General features: G+C 33.7%; 1 protein-coding gene across 6 annotated transcripts; it reads right to left on the reverse strand.

Moving 5' to 3' along the window:
- Window positions 1–1,318: 1,318 nt before the first annotated feature.
- LOC121115991 (insulin receptor) lies at window positions 1,319–12,258 on the reverse strand. Of its 6 annotated transcripts, none has more exons than XM_071887936.1 (11): window positions 11,747–12,258; window positions 11,632–11,679; window positions 8,016–8,863; window positions 6,710–6,969; window positions 6,474–6,647; window positions 6,297–6,405; window positions 3,698–6,231; window positions 3,414–3,622; window positions 3,136–3,298; window positions 2,902–3,076; window positions 1,319–2,824 (listed from the first exon to the last, which is right to left on the reverse strand). In XM_071887936.1, the coding sequence occupies exons 3-11, from the start codon at window positions 8,719–8,721 to the stop codon at window positions 2,058–2,060; spliced, it is 5,097 nt and encodes a 1,698-aa protein (XP_071744037.1). In that variant the 5' UTR covers window positions 8,722–8,863; window positions 11,632–11,679; window positions 11,747–12,258; the 3' UTR covers window positions 1,319–2,057. The 6 variants fall into 6 exon arrangements, with proteins under 6 accessions (XP_071744037.1, XP_040566112.1, XP_040566115.1 ...); XM_040710178.2 differs by having other exon boundaries at window positions 1,319–2,827; XM_040710181.2 differs by lacking the exons at window positions 11,632–11,679; window positions 11,747–12,258 and adding an exon at window positions 8,939–10,917 and having other exon boundaries at window positions 1,319–2,827.
- Window positions 12,259–13,535: the final 1,277 nt, after the last annotated feature.

The following is a 13,535-nucleotide window of genomic DNA, read 5'->3' on the forward strand; positions in this document are numbered from 1 at the left end:
CTCTTATCGGCTCCAGTTGTAGATCATCAAAATAAATGATCAGTCCCCCCCCCCTTTTTTTTTATTTATTAACATGTTTAATGTCTTAATTAGTCCCAGATTCAACCCTTCGATCCTCTCTTTCTTTCTTAATTATCTACTAAAGATTTACGTTATATATATTGGACATCCTTCGCCAAAAAAATGACCCCTAACTTAAAAAAAAAATGCTTGATTTAAACTCTACTTTTGGTAATTTTTTTGTAATTGACTTGTAGAAATTTTTTAAGGTAACATCTATCATCTATATCACTCCCCGATTGAAACACTTACTCTACGCAAGTTTTTTTAATCAAAAACTTTTTTATTTCTGTTCAAAAATGTGTGTTTTTGTGGAAGATACACTAATTGTAGCACGTGACTTCAGATAGATTTTCTGATGCTGATGAAATAAAAATGGAGTAATATTGTACAAAATCAATTAGGTTTTTCCATTTGATTGTTAACCATAAAAAATACACATCCCCCTTCATGAGGGTAAGTTATTGACCCTTGATTCACTCCAGATATTAGTAGAACTCATTGGCTGTTACCACGGGTCGACCCCCCCCCCCACGTGTATGTTGGAAAAATCGGGATACGACTTAGAAAATTACAAGACTAAAATAGTTGATATTCATACACAATGTTTGAAATTTATAATCAATTTGCTTTAATTTACATGTTTGCCATTACAAGAATCGTAATTTTACAACATTTGTGATTTCAACAACTCCCATTGGGCTTAGAGGATGACCCCCATGGACTATAGGAGTCATTTAAAAATGGAATGGTAGTCGGAAATCTTACAGAATAACTTAAAACAAATTTGGAAGGTATTTCAAAAAAATAAAATATCCTCTCGTATTAAGAATTTTTGAGAAATAGACTAAGCTATATATTTTGAAAAAAGTCATTAATTTAAATATGTAAGTGATTTATTTAAAGGGCTACAAAAAAGGTTTGTCATTCAATAAATAACTAATTTACTAAGAAAGTCCTTCTATTCTTTTTAACACTATTTTTTATTCCACAAAAAAGTGATTTCATATTAGAGTCGGAAAATTGGGAGAAAAATGTTGATAAGGATAACCAAAGAATCCTAGCACCGGCCCTCCTGGGTTCATTTAACTTATTGTAGTGATTTATCGGATACTCTCATTTGCGGGATACCCATGAAAATACTATAACTAACAGATGCAGTTTTTTCACGTTTCTAAGACGAAATTCGAAAAAAAAGTTGGAATAAATTAATTGCCTGGCTATAACATAGAAGTATGTAAATAAGACTAAAGATATATTTAAAATTGTAGTGTAAACTTAGTAGTAGTGTATTTTTTATTAATAATAGTTATCACAGCTAACGAGTAGTTTTTTATGCAAAATATAATTATATGCGAGAATATAGTATATAAATATATATAGGAGAGGAATCTTGTAGTTATTTTGTTGTTCTTTGTAGTACGGTGGTTATGAATAATATATGGAATATGATGATAATGATGTACTGAGTTCGGTAGGGTATCGGTCCTGTCATGAATGATGGTGTTTCGTCATCTCCTTTTCAGGCAATTAACAAACTATAAGAAGTATATATGAAATTGTTTTTGCTTTACTTTATTTAGTATTATTTTGGTGGTGTTGTTTTTTTCTTGATTTTTTGGGAGGGTAGGAGGAGTTGGGTCGTCAATTTTTTGAATATTTATTTATTAAAGTTTCTTTGTATGAACATGAAAATAATAATCATAAAAAGAAAATGTATTCTTTGGTTGTCCGCGATAAAAAAAGGAAGCAATAAATTGACTTTATCCAGATGTGGAGCCAGGACTTAATATTTTCAAGAGGTAATAACTATTCCACCCTATGAAGTGTCTTCCTCTTCTTCCAATCTAATTATGAAGAAACATATGACAATGTACCCCCCCCCCAAGTATATAGTGGCAAAAGTTTGAATAATCAATAATTATTATCAAAAGAACCAAAATCTTTGTCGTAGCTAGCTGCTGCGTGTCATCTATGGAAAAAAAGATGTATGGGTTTCACGCTTCTCCAGATGCAGAACCGGACTTATTTCGCATTCGCATGAAAGTTGTAACTTTATTCCATTTAGAAGTAAGTCGGGCCGTACTTCCACTGCCAGAGCTCCCTCCAAAGATGGAAGAAGCCCTATTAAGCTCTTGAAACTCGCTAGAAGGAATGGATGATGAGAGTAAATGTCCATTACTTATAGCTGAAGAGGATGATAGATTAGTTCCAGTTGTAACGATTCCACCATTAGAGTCTGAGTTATTGGAAGGAGGATAACCTCCAGCAAATGTTACATTAACTGACCCTCCAGATGAACTTCCATTAGGATACGTAAGAGGAGTTTCTGCGTTTTCTTCTTCTTCCTTTTGACGATTAGCTCTTTCAGATCTATGGACGGCACGATCTTGTTCTTGAGCTTCCAGGGCAGATTGTCCTTCCGGTGAACAAAAGAATGATTCTTGAGAAAAGCGTTGATTGGCATATGTAATGAGACGCTGACAGAGATCAAGAAAAGTAGGACGATGTGAAGCACAATAACTCCAACAGTCTTTCATAAGCGCATACAAGCTCGGAGGGCAGTTCTTAGGCTCTGCCATAATATTTTTGTTGACAATAAATCTGTAGACTTGATCATTGGATAAACCTTGATAGGGGTTCTCCCCAAGAGTTACCATTTCCCAGATAACAATTCCAAAAGACCATACATCTGTCATAGGACTATACACACCGTCACGAATACCTTCAGGAGACATCCATCTAACGGGCATCATTCCCTTATCTCCTTATTGGCAATAATATGAAACAAGTCAAGACTAATAATCGATTCATTAAACTTTATTTGATGTTATCTTTTACCTTTTCGAAAATAACCCTTTGTGTATATATCATGAGAAAGACCAAAATCTCCAATTTTAACTACAAGATCATGAGAGATCATACAATTCCTTGCTGCTAAATCCCCGTGAACTACACGTTGCTTTGATATATACGCCATCCCATCTGCTATTTCGATGGCCATTTGATAAATTTCCTATGAATAAAAAATAAAGTAATTATAATTCATTACCAAATTCAGGAGTGAGCTCTTACCCTGACTGTCGGTGGAGGCATTCCATCTGCAGCATTCTCAGGTCTACGTGAAATAAGATATTTTCTAAGATCGCCCTTCTCCATCATCTCAAGGATAACCATATGAGGTTGACCGTCGGAAACGACACCCAGCAATTTAACAACATGAGTTGTATCAAATTTTCTGAAAATAAATTAGCATTAAGTATATGTAGAATAATAGAATACTATGAAGGGAAGGACGAAAGGACATATTGTGTATTTACATATGTAATTAATAATTCAAAGTGACTACTTACTTCATAACAGTGGCTTCAATCAAAAAAGTAATAGTTTCATGATGAGTCGCCCCTTTTTTTACTGTTTTAACAGCACAGGGTCGAGAAATTTTGTCAGGTCCAATAAAAATACCTTTGTGAACCATACCAAAACATCCATTCCCTAATTCTTCCAATAACTCGACAGAATTACGAGGTACTTCCCACTCATCTGCCTTGTACACGGAATTCTGAAGTAGAAAATTATTATTTATAAAATGAATCAATCAAAAGAAGATTGAAGACTATATTTGTAATGTATGTACCTGGGATATATATCTTGGATTTGAAGAAATGTTGATTTCACTATCATCATGTTTTTTATAATAAAAATAAGTAAGGGCTACTGCAGCAGCTAAGATGAATATAAACACGAGAGGCACCATAACATAAAGCACTACGGAGGAACTTTGACCTTTCACAGTAACCCAGGTTCTTTCACTCCACTCTCCAAAGCCATAAACAGAAACTGCTTGAACACTAACATAGTATGCTCCAGGGACGGGTAAATGATAGCGGTAATCATTCTTAATAAATTCGTAGGCTGTAATACAATAAATACCCGTAGATTCTTTAGACTTGGATTCAATTTTTATGTTGTAATTAACAATAAGTTCATTGGGATCCTGAGGAGGATTCCAACTTAGCCAAACTATGTCAGAAGATGAATTATGAGAAACTAGGATTGGCCTTCCTTTAATATCATCTGCTCCTGGCTTATTAGATACTTTGAGAAAGACCGTAAGATCGTCAGAACATCGGTCATTCGGATCAATGTTCTTTTTGTCCTCGTGACAGGCTCTAAGAGTAACTCGGTATGAGCCAAAATGTTTTAATCCCTCTGCAATGTATTCTCTTGCTGAACCAGCGACAATCGCATTTTGTACGAAGGATTCACGTTTTTTCACATCAATGTTCAAATCATTTAGCTTCTGCCCTCCTCCAAATAAAGAACGCTTTTTACGAAGTAATTCACTCTTCTTCTGGCCTGAGTCATTTGATGAGGAGGGCGTACTAATTGAATTAGATGTAAATATAGTATTAAGAACTATGTCATGAAAATCGTCCGTTTCAGATTTTTCATATTCATTCTGAATTTCTGGGGCTTTACACATGTCACAATCACACTTGGTTAAATTAGAAAGAACTGAGACAGTTTTTTTGCTATCAAGATTATCTGGATCTTTATCCTTGTTGCTTTGTTCATCCTTATAGTCTTCTTTAATTTTATAGTTTTCCTGACAGTATGGTCTTTCCATTATACGATTATGATCCATGATTTCACGAGTAATATTCATTTCATAATGTGTAATAATACCATTTGGTTTCAAAGGAGGTTCCCAAATAATCTTCACAGAAGAATAACTGAGCTTTTCAATTTCGTACTTTCCTAGTTTTGAGGGTTTACTCTCAAGTGTTTGTATATACAGAATGTCCGACTGAGCTCCTTGTATATTATGTCTATTAGCTATGTCTCGAATCATTAGTGTAGCTACATAAAGAGCATAATAGGTGTATGGTTGTAACTGGGAAACTAAGACACTCTCATCGAGAAACACAAGATTCCCACTCTCATACTGAGGTTCTGATGGGACTTTATCTATGATTTTCCAATAGTCTCCACCGCAAGCATCACGCCCATCAAATTGAGTTAAGTTTTTTTTTAAATACGTGGCCTCGTCCACGATCCTGTAATGAATTTCGTAACGTAATAAAGCACGAATATCGTTCGTAGAGTTTTGTTCGAATATAATTTTTTGGTAATTGTCATAAGATACATTTAGTCCATTAACAGTAAGGCTAGTAGAAATATTGAGCTTAAAATGCGAGCATATAGCTTTATCTCCATTAGTAAATTCTGATATATCAGCTTTATCATAATCTGTAGAAAGTTGAGATTCTTTAATCATTTCTACAATTTTTTGAGGGCAGAGCTTAGGATTATAATGTATGAAAGTTTTTCCAGAAAGTTGCTTCCCAGTGACAAGGTCTCCATTTTCATCTTTGTATTGTTCTTGTTCAGTGATCAAAACTCGAATATCCGGCTTTTCACCAAAGGAGAAGAGAGTCTGAATGTTTTCATTTTCAAGAATGGTAAGAGAGTAATATTTTTCTTGGCTAGGATAATGTATTCCCGCTATATGACGAAGGCTTCTGAAAAAGTCGAGAGACACTATAGAAAAAGTTCTTGTAATTTCAAGGCGTCCAGATATATTAACTATTTTTCCCAAATTAGTTTCAAGACCATCGATTTTTCCTAAGTTACTTTCAAGTCCATCAACAATACTTTTCCCTATGAGATTAATACTCAGATCTCCATCGATATGGGTACATTCTTTGTATTGATGAAGATCGTCCAAAGAACGAATTTTACCTCCAGGACAGACTTTAGGGCAAAATTCACACTTTTCACATGTTAAATCACGAGTTTCCTTATTGGTGATTTGTTGAGTTCCCAATGGACAACCCTTGATGCATGAGTCATTGTAAATGCGATATTTCATTTCCCTAGTAATTGACTTTTCAGTTATGGACTTTTCATTCACGATATAACTATTTTCTCGGCACTCTTTTATGTCGATACAGATCCAATCATTGAACATAAGGAACGGAGAAGGACAAGTCGTACGACAATAGTTTTTACTGTTGTCTTGCCACAGAAAATGTTTACATGAGTAACACTCCTCCTGAGAAGGACCGTAACATCCCCCTAGACATTCCTTTGAACATTTTTCAATGGAACCTCGAGTCCCATCGTTTCCTTGATAGCAAGTTAACCCCTCTTCACAAGGAATGGCAACTGAAATATATATATATATATATATGTAGAAAGATTATTATTTGCATAACAAATATACAAGTTACCTCTTTGACAGTAGTCTTTTGTCCAACAAGCTCTTCGAGTCAGATGGTTTTTAAGTAAGGGGCAGTCATCACGACAATAGTCCGAACAAACGTTACGATTCTCATTTCGCTGTTTTAAAAAATATATTTAATCAATGGTTAATAACTTATTTTATTTACTTATTTTTATATACAAACCTGAATATGAATGAAACCCTCAGATCCAACCACAATCATGTCCCAATTAATAGTATGAACATAGCAGAGTCGTGTGTTAAATTCAATACGGACACCTCCACGAAGAATATGTGTTAGACTTCGTAGTCCTATTTCATACAGGTTGTTACAATAAATCACAACAAAAGCATAATTCTGAAGGAAAAAAATAGTGAAAGTAAATATTTCCTTAGAATGTTGTATTCAAATTTGTTTACCATAACTAAGTCATCTCCTCGAATAACAGTAAGATTTGGAAAGAGTGTAGCAAGACTTTCAAAAGCGTTGGCATTATACATAATAAAGAAATCCGTGATTTCTCTAAGTTTAGGAAATGATAACTTCCGAGAAAGGGCACTCGGTTCAACTTCTGCAATATCATAAATTGCTAAATGTCCTTCAATAATTGTACAGTTTTCTAAGGCCTTAAAATCTCGTTGGAGATCACCCATTATTTTAATTTTAGTATTTCCACAAACTGTAAGTATAATTGAAATAGTTATCATTAGAGATGAAATGATTTTTAGCTGTCCAAGTAAACTACATCTATCTATGATCAAAATGGAGTTCAATTTTAAATAATAATTAAAGTTATTTAAATATTACCGATCGTTTGATTAATGGTAATTTATCAAATGATCGGTAGTATTCATAGGAAATCCATACGTAATCAGTTAATATATTTGGAATTAAATGCAGCGTAAGTACATATAATTATGAATTAAAGATAGTATTATTGTCTATATACTTTTTAAAGACAGACTAACAGAGGAAGAGAAAATTAATAAATTAATTCAAGTTTTAATATTCAAATTTAAGAAACCTTACAAATGTATGAATAATATAATTTAGTTGTATAAATATTAACACAAAGAATGACAAAAAAAATTGCAACTTCAACTTGTTTTTTTCATTCATTTCTTTAAAAATCTTTTTTGGTTTTTTGGCTTCCGCCTCTAGTCTATCATTCATAAGTAATATCTTAAGTATGTTTAATATAAATAAGTTATATTCATATGAACTAAATAAGTTATATTCATATGAACTAAATAAGTTATATTCATATGAACTAAATAAGTTATATTCATATGAACTAAATAAGTACAGATTGTACGTCATACCCTTGAGTTACACTATTATTAATTAATTAGTATAATTAATAATGTCATCATTGGTAATGTTTATTCATTTCGTTATATATATTTTTTGAATTGAATTGCGTTCTAAGATAAATTCTCGCATTATTGAATGTAATTGTATTTATGAGTACTGTACGTAGAATGTTCATCAATAAAGGATATTACATATTTAACACAGTACATAATACATATATATTCTAGAGATTATACATGTAATAGAAAAGGAATGCGTTCGTTCATTGGCAAGAAGACAAATAGAGTAAAACAATAATAATAATAATGATTTGTACGCTATAATTAAATCATTTTGAAAATTTGTTAACTCCTTCTAAGCTGAAGGAAATAAGATGCATAGGAATTGTATTTATGAAAGAAGATAGCTTACTTTCAGACTGTATAGGTATTATCATGAGTAGAAGGAGTAGGAAATTCGCAATACCCGATAGAGACCATTGAAATTTAAACTTTCGCCTGTTATAGAATCTAAAAAAAAAATGAGATGTTTTCCGAAAGCCTCTTTTTCTGGAGTAATCTCTAGGTGTGTGTTGTTGTTCTTGTTGGTTAAGGTGAGGAACTCTTTGGGGGTGACCATCATCCTTGAGGGTAGGTGTGTCATTATAAGAGGAGGATGCTCCTCGTAGTGGATCAGCCTCTTCTTTTGGAGTGAAATGTGAGAATGAACTAAAGGTCGTGTTATTGTTGTCCAATGTTGTTGAATCCGCCACCATCATCGACGACGGATTGGGAGTAAGAAAGATGGAGGAATAACTAAAAGAGGAGGAGGCGGCTGTGACGAAGGAGAAGGACTCTTCCTCCTCGTCACTTAAATTATATTTTCTCCGCTCCCTACTTCTTACTTTTTGTTCACGCCGAATAGAATAGCTCACAAAGTTCTTGTTGTTCATCATGGATTCTGACATCCGTAGATCCAAAAAGGAATACGATTTCTGGGGTAAAAGCAGGAAAGTCTCAACTCCTTCAAGCTGTTCACTCCCGTTTTTATTCTTGCTAATGCTGGAATTACTGTCTTTTAAACGTCTTTCAGGGGCAGACCAGTGTCGTATACGAGTCCAATTTGCATTTATGCACATGGTCCCCCTGGATGATGTGGATATGATCCAAAGAAAATATTTAGATGATAACAGAAAGGTCTGAATAACCTGTAATTAGGGCGTTTAGGGGATTCAGCTCTTTTTCTTCTTCTTCTAGTACTCCAATCTGCGTAATGAAACCCTGAAAAAATAAATGAACAATTATTAATATTTATAGAGTGTAGACTACAGTATAATCATGATTACTCTAATATACTTATAGTAAACAATGAAATAATATTAATACATTGATTCTGGCTAAATTAATAATTGAGTACACACATTGAATCCGATCACCAAAAAAAAAAAAAATACACATTGCTAAATGACGTCATTACATGATAAAGAGTAAAATAAAAGACATAAAAAAATGCGCCTCCACCTCCGGCAAGCAAGCATCTCCTGCTCATCCCTTATTATGAAAATGAAAAAAACATATTATTGTTGTACATTCATTCTATTGTTTATTTGTTCATTTAATTCACCCTCTTTTATTTGAAGAAACTACGCGTTTATTGAATAGTGATGCTTAGGGATGTGAAAATAGACGAAATCATAGTGAGTGCAAATCAAAAAGAAATGATAGGAACTTCGAAGACAAGACATTATATACAGTTAAATATCACTGTAAGAGCTATAGTGCTCCATGCTCGACAATACGCTTGAATTTTCAAGCTTATGGAGACATTACTAATAGGAACACTAATATCTCGCAGGTTTCCGACAGATGCTTTTTTCAAAGGTATGGTCACGAGGATTTTGACAGTCTTCACATCCCTAGTGATGATCAGTGATAACACAAAGAAAAATATATCATTGGAGACAATATGGGATCTTTTTTCTAACTAATAGTATCAATTATCAAATACGTTTGTCTAGGGCCACTTATTTGGACATAATATATTTAATATATTCATCTACTTCTCCCAAATTTTTTATTAAGGAGGAGGCTGAGAGGAGGAAATTAATGTTAAGTCGGTCCTTAAGACTGTTAGTACTAGGACTGAAAAGAAGTAATAAAGTTCTCATGACGTTATCAAGGAAATAACTTTATACGTTTTTAGGACTGATATACAGGGCTGAACTGGACTGCAGTCTCCAGTCCTAAGGACCGACGCAATACTAGAGGAAACACATGATGTTCTCAATTGACATCAATCATAGACTGTCTATACATTATTTTGTCTCCTTTATAACTTTGTTTATGCGAAAAAAGAAAGATTCCGGGCATGTAAATAATTTTTTTTTAATATGAGAAGCAGTAAAACTAGCAGTAGAACCAAGTGTTACCAAACTTAATTCATTACTTCACTAGCACAAAAATGTACAATATAGTTTTATGTCGTTAACTGTCTATTTTTCTGCTTATTTCCCCGTAATTAGTTTATTCAACGTTGATTGGTTGAATTCAAATGAATTCTTGTAAAGCTGTGAATAATTCCGAAAATTATTGAATTATAACTACCTAAATGCGAAAAACTGTCTTATTAATATCTGATTTGGGGCCTTTTTCCTCTTTATTTCAAAGGATAAGTTACGATACCCAAAAAATGTCAGAATATATTGACCCTCCGGCCAAAAAAAGGATCCGGAATATACTAATTGAGAATACTTTATGGGCGATCGGCGCTTGCCGGAAATTCCTCTTTTTCTGACTTCTCATTCAAGAATAAATGCGTCGCTTTTAAAACATTGTGTGTGCTATCACGAATCCCACACCACTGCTATACAATTAATGAAACTACCAGTAGTGGTAAATAAAATCAGAGCCCTCCTCCTCTTTTATTTCTTTTTCTTTCCTCAATGGAATGTAGATCCGTAAAGGAAAGTAATCCAGAAGAACATCCTGGTTTTGCAATAGGGAATAGAGGGTAAAATATTTTGTCATTTTTTTATTTTTTTTTTAAGAAAGAGAGAGAAGGGGAAGGAGCCACTCCTTCATGGAGGAGCCGGTTTGACCTTTAAGAAGGAGGAATTTTTCACATTTTTTAATATCTAATTATTAGGTATTTATTAATGATTTTGTAGAAGAGTAAGCTAGGGGTTTAGTAGATGACACAACCCCTTAGATCTGCTAAGAAGCAACAATTCATGCATACTACTATAATGATCTATATATACGAGGAACTCTCCGTAAAATAATGACGATTTAAAAAACATAGCTGCCACCCCCGACTCCCTCACCCAGAGGCAACTAATCATGGGAATTCTTGAGAAATGAGGCTATTACGCAGTTGTAAAGAAAATAATATTAAATTCGATGAAAAGTGGGGAAGTAGAAAAAAAAATAGAAAAGAAAAATAGAGAAGCGGTAAGAACAAGAGTAAGAGTCCGCCTCCATTTCCTTAGAGTAAGATGTGGCCAATTCCGCCACGTCTAACAACATTGGAATGAGCAAAGAGAAGGGAGGAAGAAAAAAGAAAGAAAAAACCGGCAGCAACCCTTAGCAAGAAATATTTTTACTAAATAATAATTATTATTTAGTACAAAAATTAGGGATGTAATGATGATTTTTGCCCTGTTCAATAAGATAAAAGATGAGTGCCTTAATGAGCGGAGTGGATCTCCATTAAAATAACTGCCAATACATAATGGGAGTGTTATAAGGGGGATGAGAATGGATGAATGAGTGAAGTAAGGGGGTAGTTGAGGGGGAGGGAGGGAATTAGGGTTTTGGTCTGCCTTTGGAATCCAGGAAAGAAAAAGAAAAGGTTGTTGTTGTTGTTGTTGGAGTCAAGGTAATCGGCCCAAGCAGCCCAAGATATTTAATACTTAATAGCAGGGAAAGAAGAATAATAAAAATAGAAAGAAGATTCCCCGAAAATGAAAAATGAATTAATTTCTTCTAAAGGATATTGACTATTGTCGGACAGATATGAGTAATGGGGCCTAGAATAGTTAGTCTATTACCTTTTTAAGTCTTGGACGCAGGAGGATTGCTTCCATGATATGATGATACTAAATGAAGTAATTAGAAGGATGATGTAATGATTGACGCTGATATCTGATTAGTGATTTAACTCACACAGAAAGGCGAACAAGGATCCTTGAAGCAGGAGCTAAACTAAGAATCATTCAAATGCTGAGATTTCAGTATTCACGTTAAGAGTTGAATAGAAGCACAGCACAAACCCTTCCATTCAAACCGTAGCAGCTTGATTTCAAATCTCCTTCATTACATAACTCGGCACACCACAAAAATGAAAAAACAGCCTGATTCGATCGAACAATGTAGTCAATGCAAGTTGCAACTCGCCACTTTTAGATCCATTTAAGAGTTAAGACGCACACAAACACACGATCCTCAATTTTCTCACTAAGTAATAACTATCAACAATACAATGATGATTTTAAGGAACTCCTTAAAGGAATTGATAGCAATAATAATAATATCTTTACGTTTTCATCTAATTGTTTCACTTCTTCTTGGGGTTCAACTTCAAGAAAGAAAAGGAAAGGAAGAAATAGAAAAACGACACAAAAATAGAAAAAAAGGTGACGCAGTTCGTTTACTCTAAGAAAAGAAGAGAAGAAAACAGAAAAGGAAAAAAGAGAGAGAAAGAAAGAAGCTAGAAAAGGAGGGAGCAAAAATTTACAGATAGGCATTCTGTGTCTGGATTCATAGAAGACTAGATTGATCACCAAACGAATGTAAGAATAGAGCGCTCTCTTTTTCAGCAAACGATGGCTTAGTTTATTAGAGAAACGTGGTTGGGAATGTTCTTCTGAAGGGACTTGGATTAAATTATATTTAATATGGACTTCAAGCGCTGTTCCCCTCGCTGCAACAACAGTGAAAAGGATCCTGATATGAGTTTTCATCCATTTCCAGTGTAGGATCCTAAAATTGTGGCTAAATGGAAAGGAATATCAAATATCTATGTGGACAAAAGCTCCATAACTAAATGATTGCTCTTCCACAAAACACAAAAGGAGTTTTCCTCCTGATCGATCCTTTGAACAACTTTAAAAATATAAATCATTGTTTCTTTAGAAAGGATACCATAGTTATTTGTCCTTCTATGTAAAGCTGGCTTAAAAGCTTTCAATTAAGGGGTTAAATCCAACCACGATTGAGAAGACTAATGTCAAATTTCTCTCAAGAAAAAAGTCCAGTGTTATATCTAGGAGAAGGTTCTCCTCCAGATATATTATCATCAGTTTTGAGGTGGAATCAGATCAAGAGAAAATTGAATTGGGAAGAATAATCGAAATTATGAGCCGGGGTGGGTTATCAACGCCCTTAAGACATCCTCTTTCACACATCTATGTATGCTTCCCCGTTATTTGATTTTATATCGGATCGTAAGGAAGAAAAAGCCCATCTGATGAACTCTCTCAATCCAAGAGCATCGTTTGTTGCAAATTTTATCGAAAGAGTGTCCGAGAACTCAACGATGTTTGTTGAAATAATTATCAAGATGTGTGATGGAAGTAAATCCTCAGCAAAATCACTAAATTGATTTTCAATATTATGACTTATGAACAAGAATATCATAGTTAAATTGAATGAGTTCTGTTCAGAGTAGAAAGAGGCTATTAGACAAGCATGCCATGAATAATAGAGAAAAAAAAAACTCCCATCAGTGTCAAATTAATGTTTGAATTATATATATATATAATCTTGAATTATTTAATGTTCTTCTCTGATGTAAAAAAATATCTCTTATATGGGAAATATATCAATGTTAAAAAAAATAGTTTATATACATAATTATATTAATAATCCATGTTATAATCATATACTGACACAGTATTACAGGTAATGCTTTTTTAGGCCATCTTTTGTGAAGGCGTGCTTTTTCATTCCTTTC

This window comes from Lepeophtheirus salmonis, chromosome 4, assembly GCF_016086655.4.
Source record: "Lepeophtheirus salmonis chromosome 4, UVic_Lsal_1.4, whole genome shotgun sequence".
Taxonomy (NCBI): domain Eukaryota; kingdom Metazoa; phylum Arthropoda; class Copepoda; order Siphonostomatoida; family Caligidae; genus Lepeophtheirus; species Lepeophtheirus salmonis.

What these genes read in the sequence shown, in the direction of transcription:
- LOC121115991 (XM_040710178.2), bottom strand. Translation starts at nt 8,721, where the DNA reads ATGTGCATAAATGCAAATTGGACTCGTATACGACACTGGTCTGCCCCT. An exon ending in GAGGAGATGACTTAGTTATG is followed by an intron (nt 6,648 to 6,709) that starts GTAAACAAATTT and finishes TTTTTCCTTCAG; the next exon opens with AATTATGCTTTTGTTGTGAT. An exon ending in ATTGAAGCCACTGTTATGAA is followed by an intron (nt 3,299 to 3,413) that starts GTAAGTAGTCAC and finishes ATTTATTTTCAG; the next exon opens with AAAATTTGATACAACTCATG.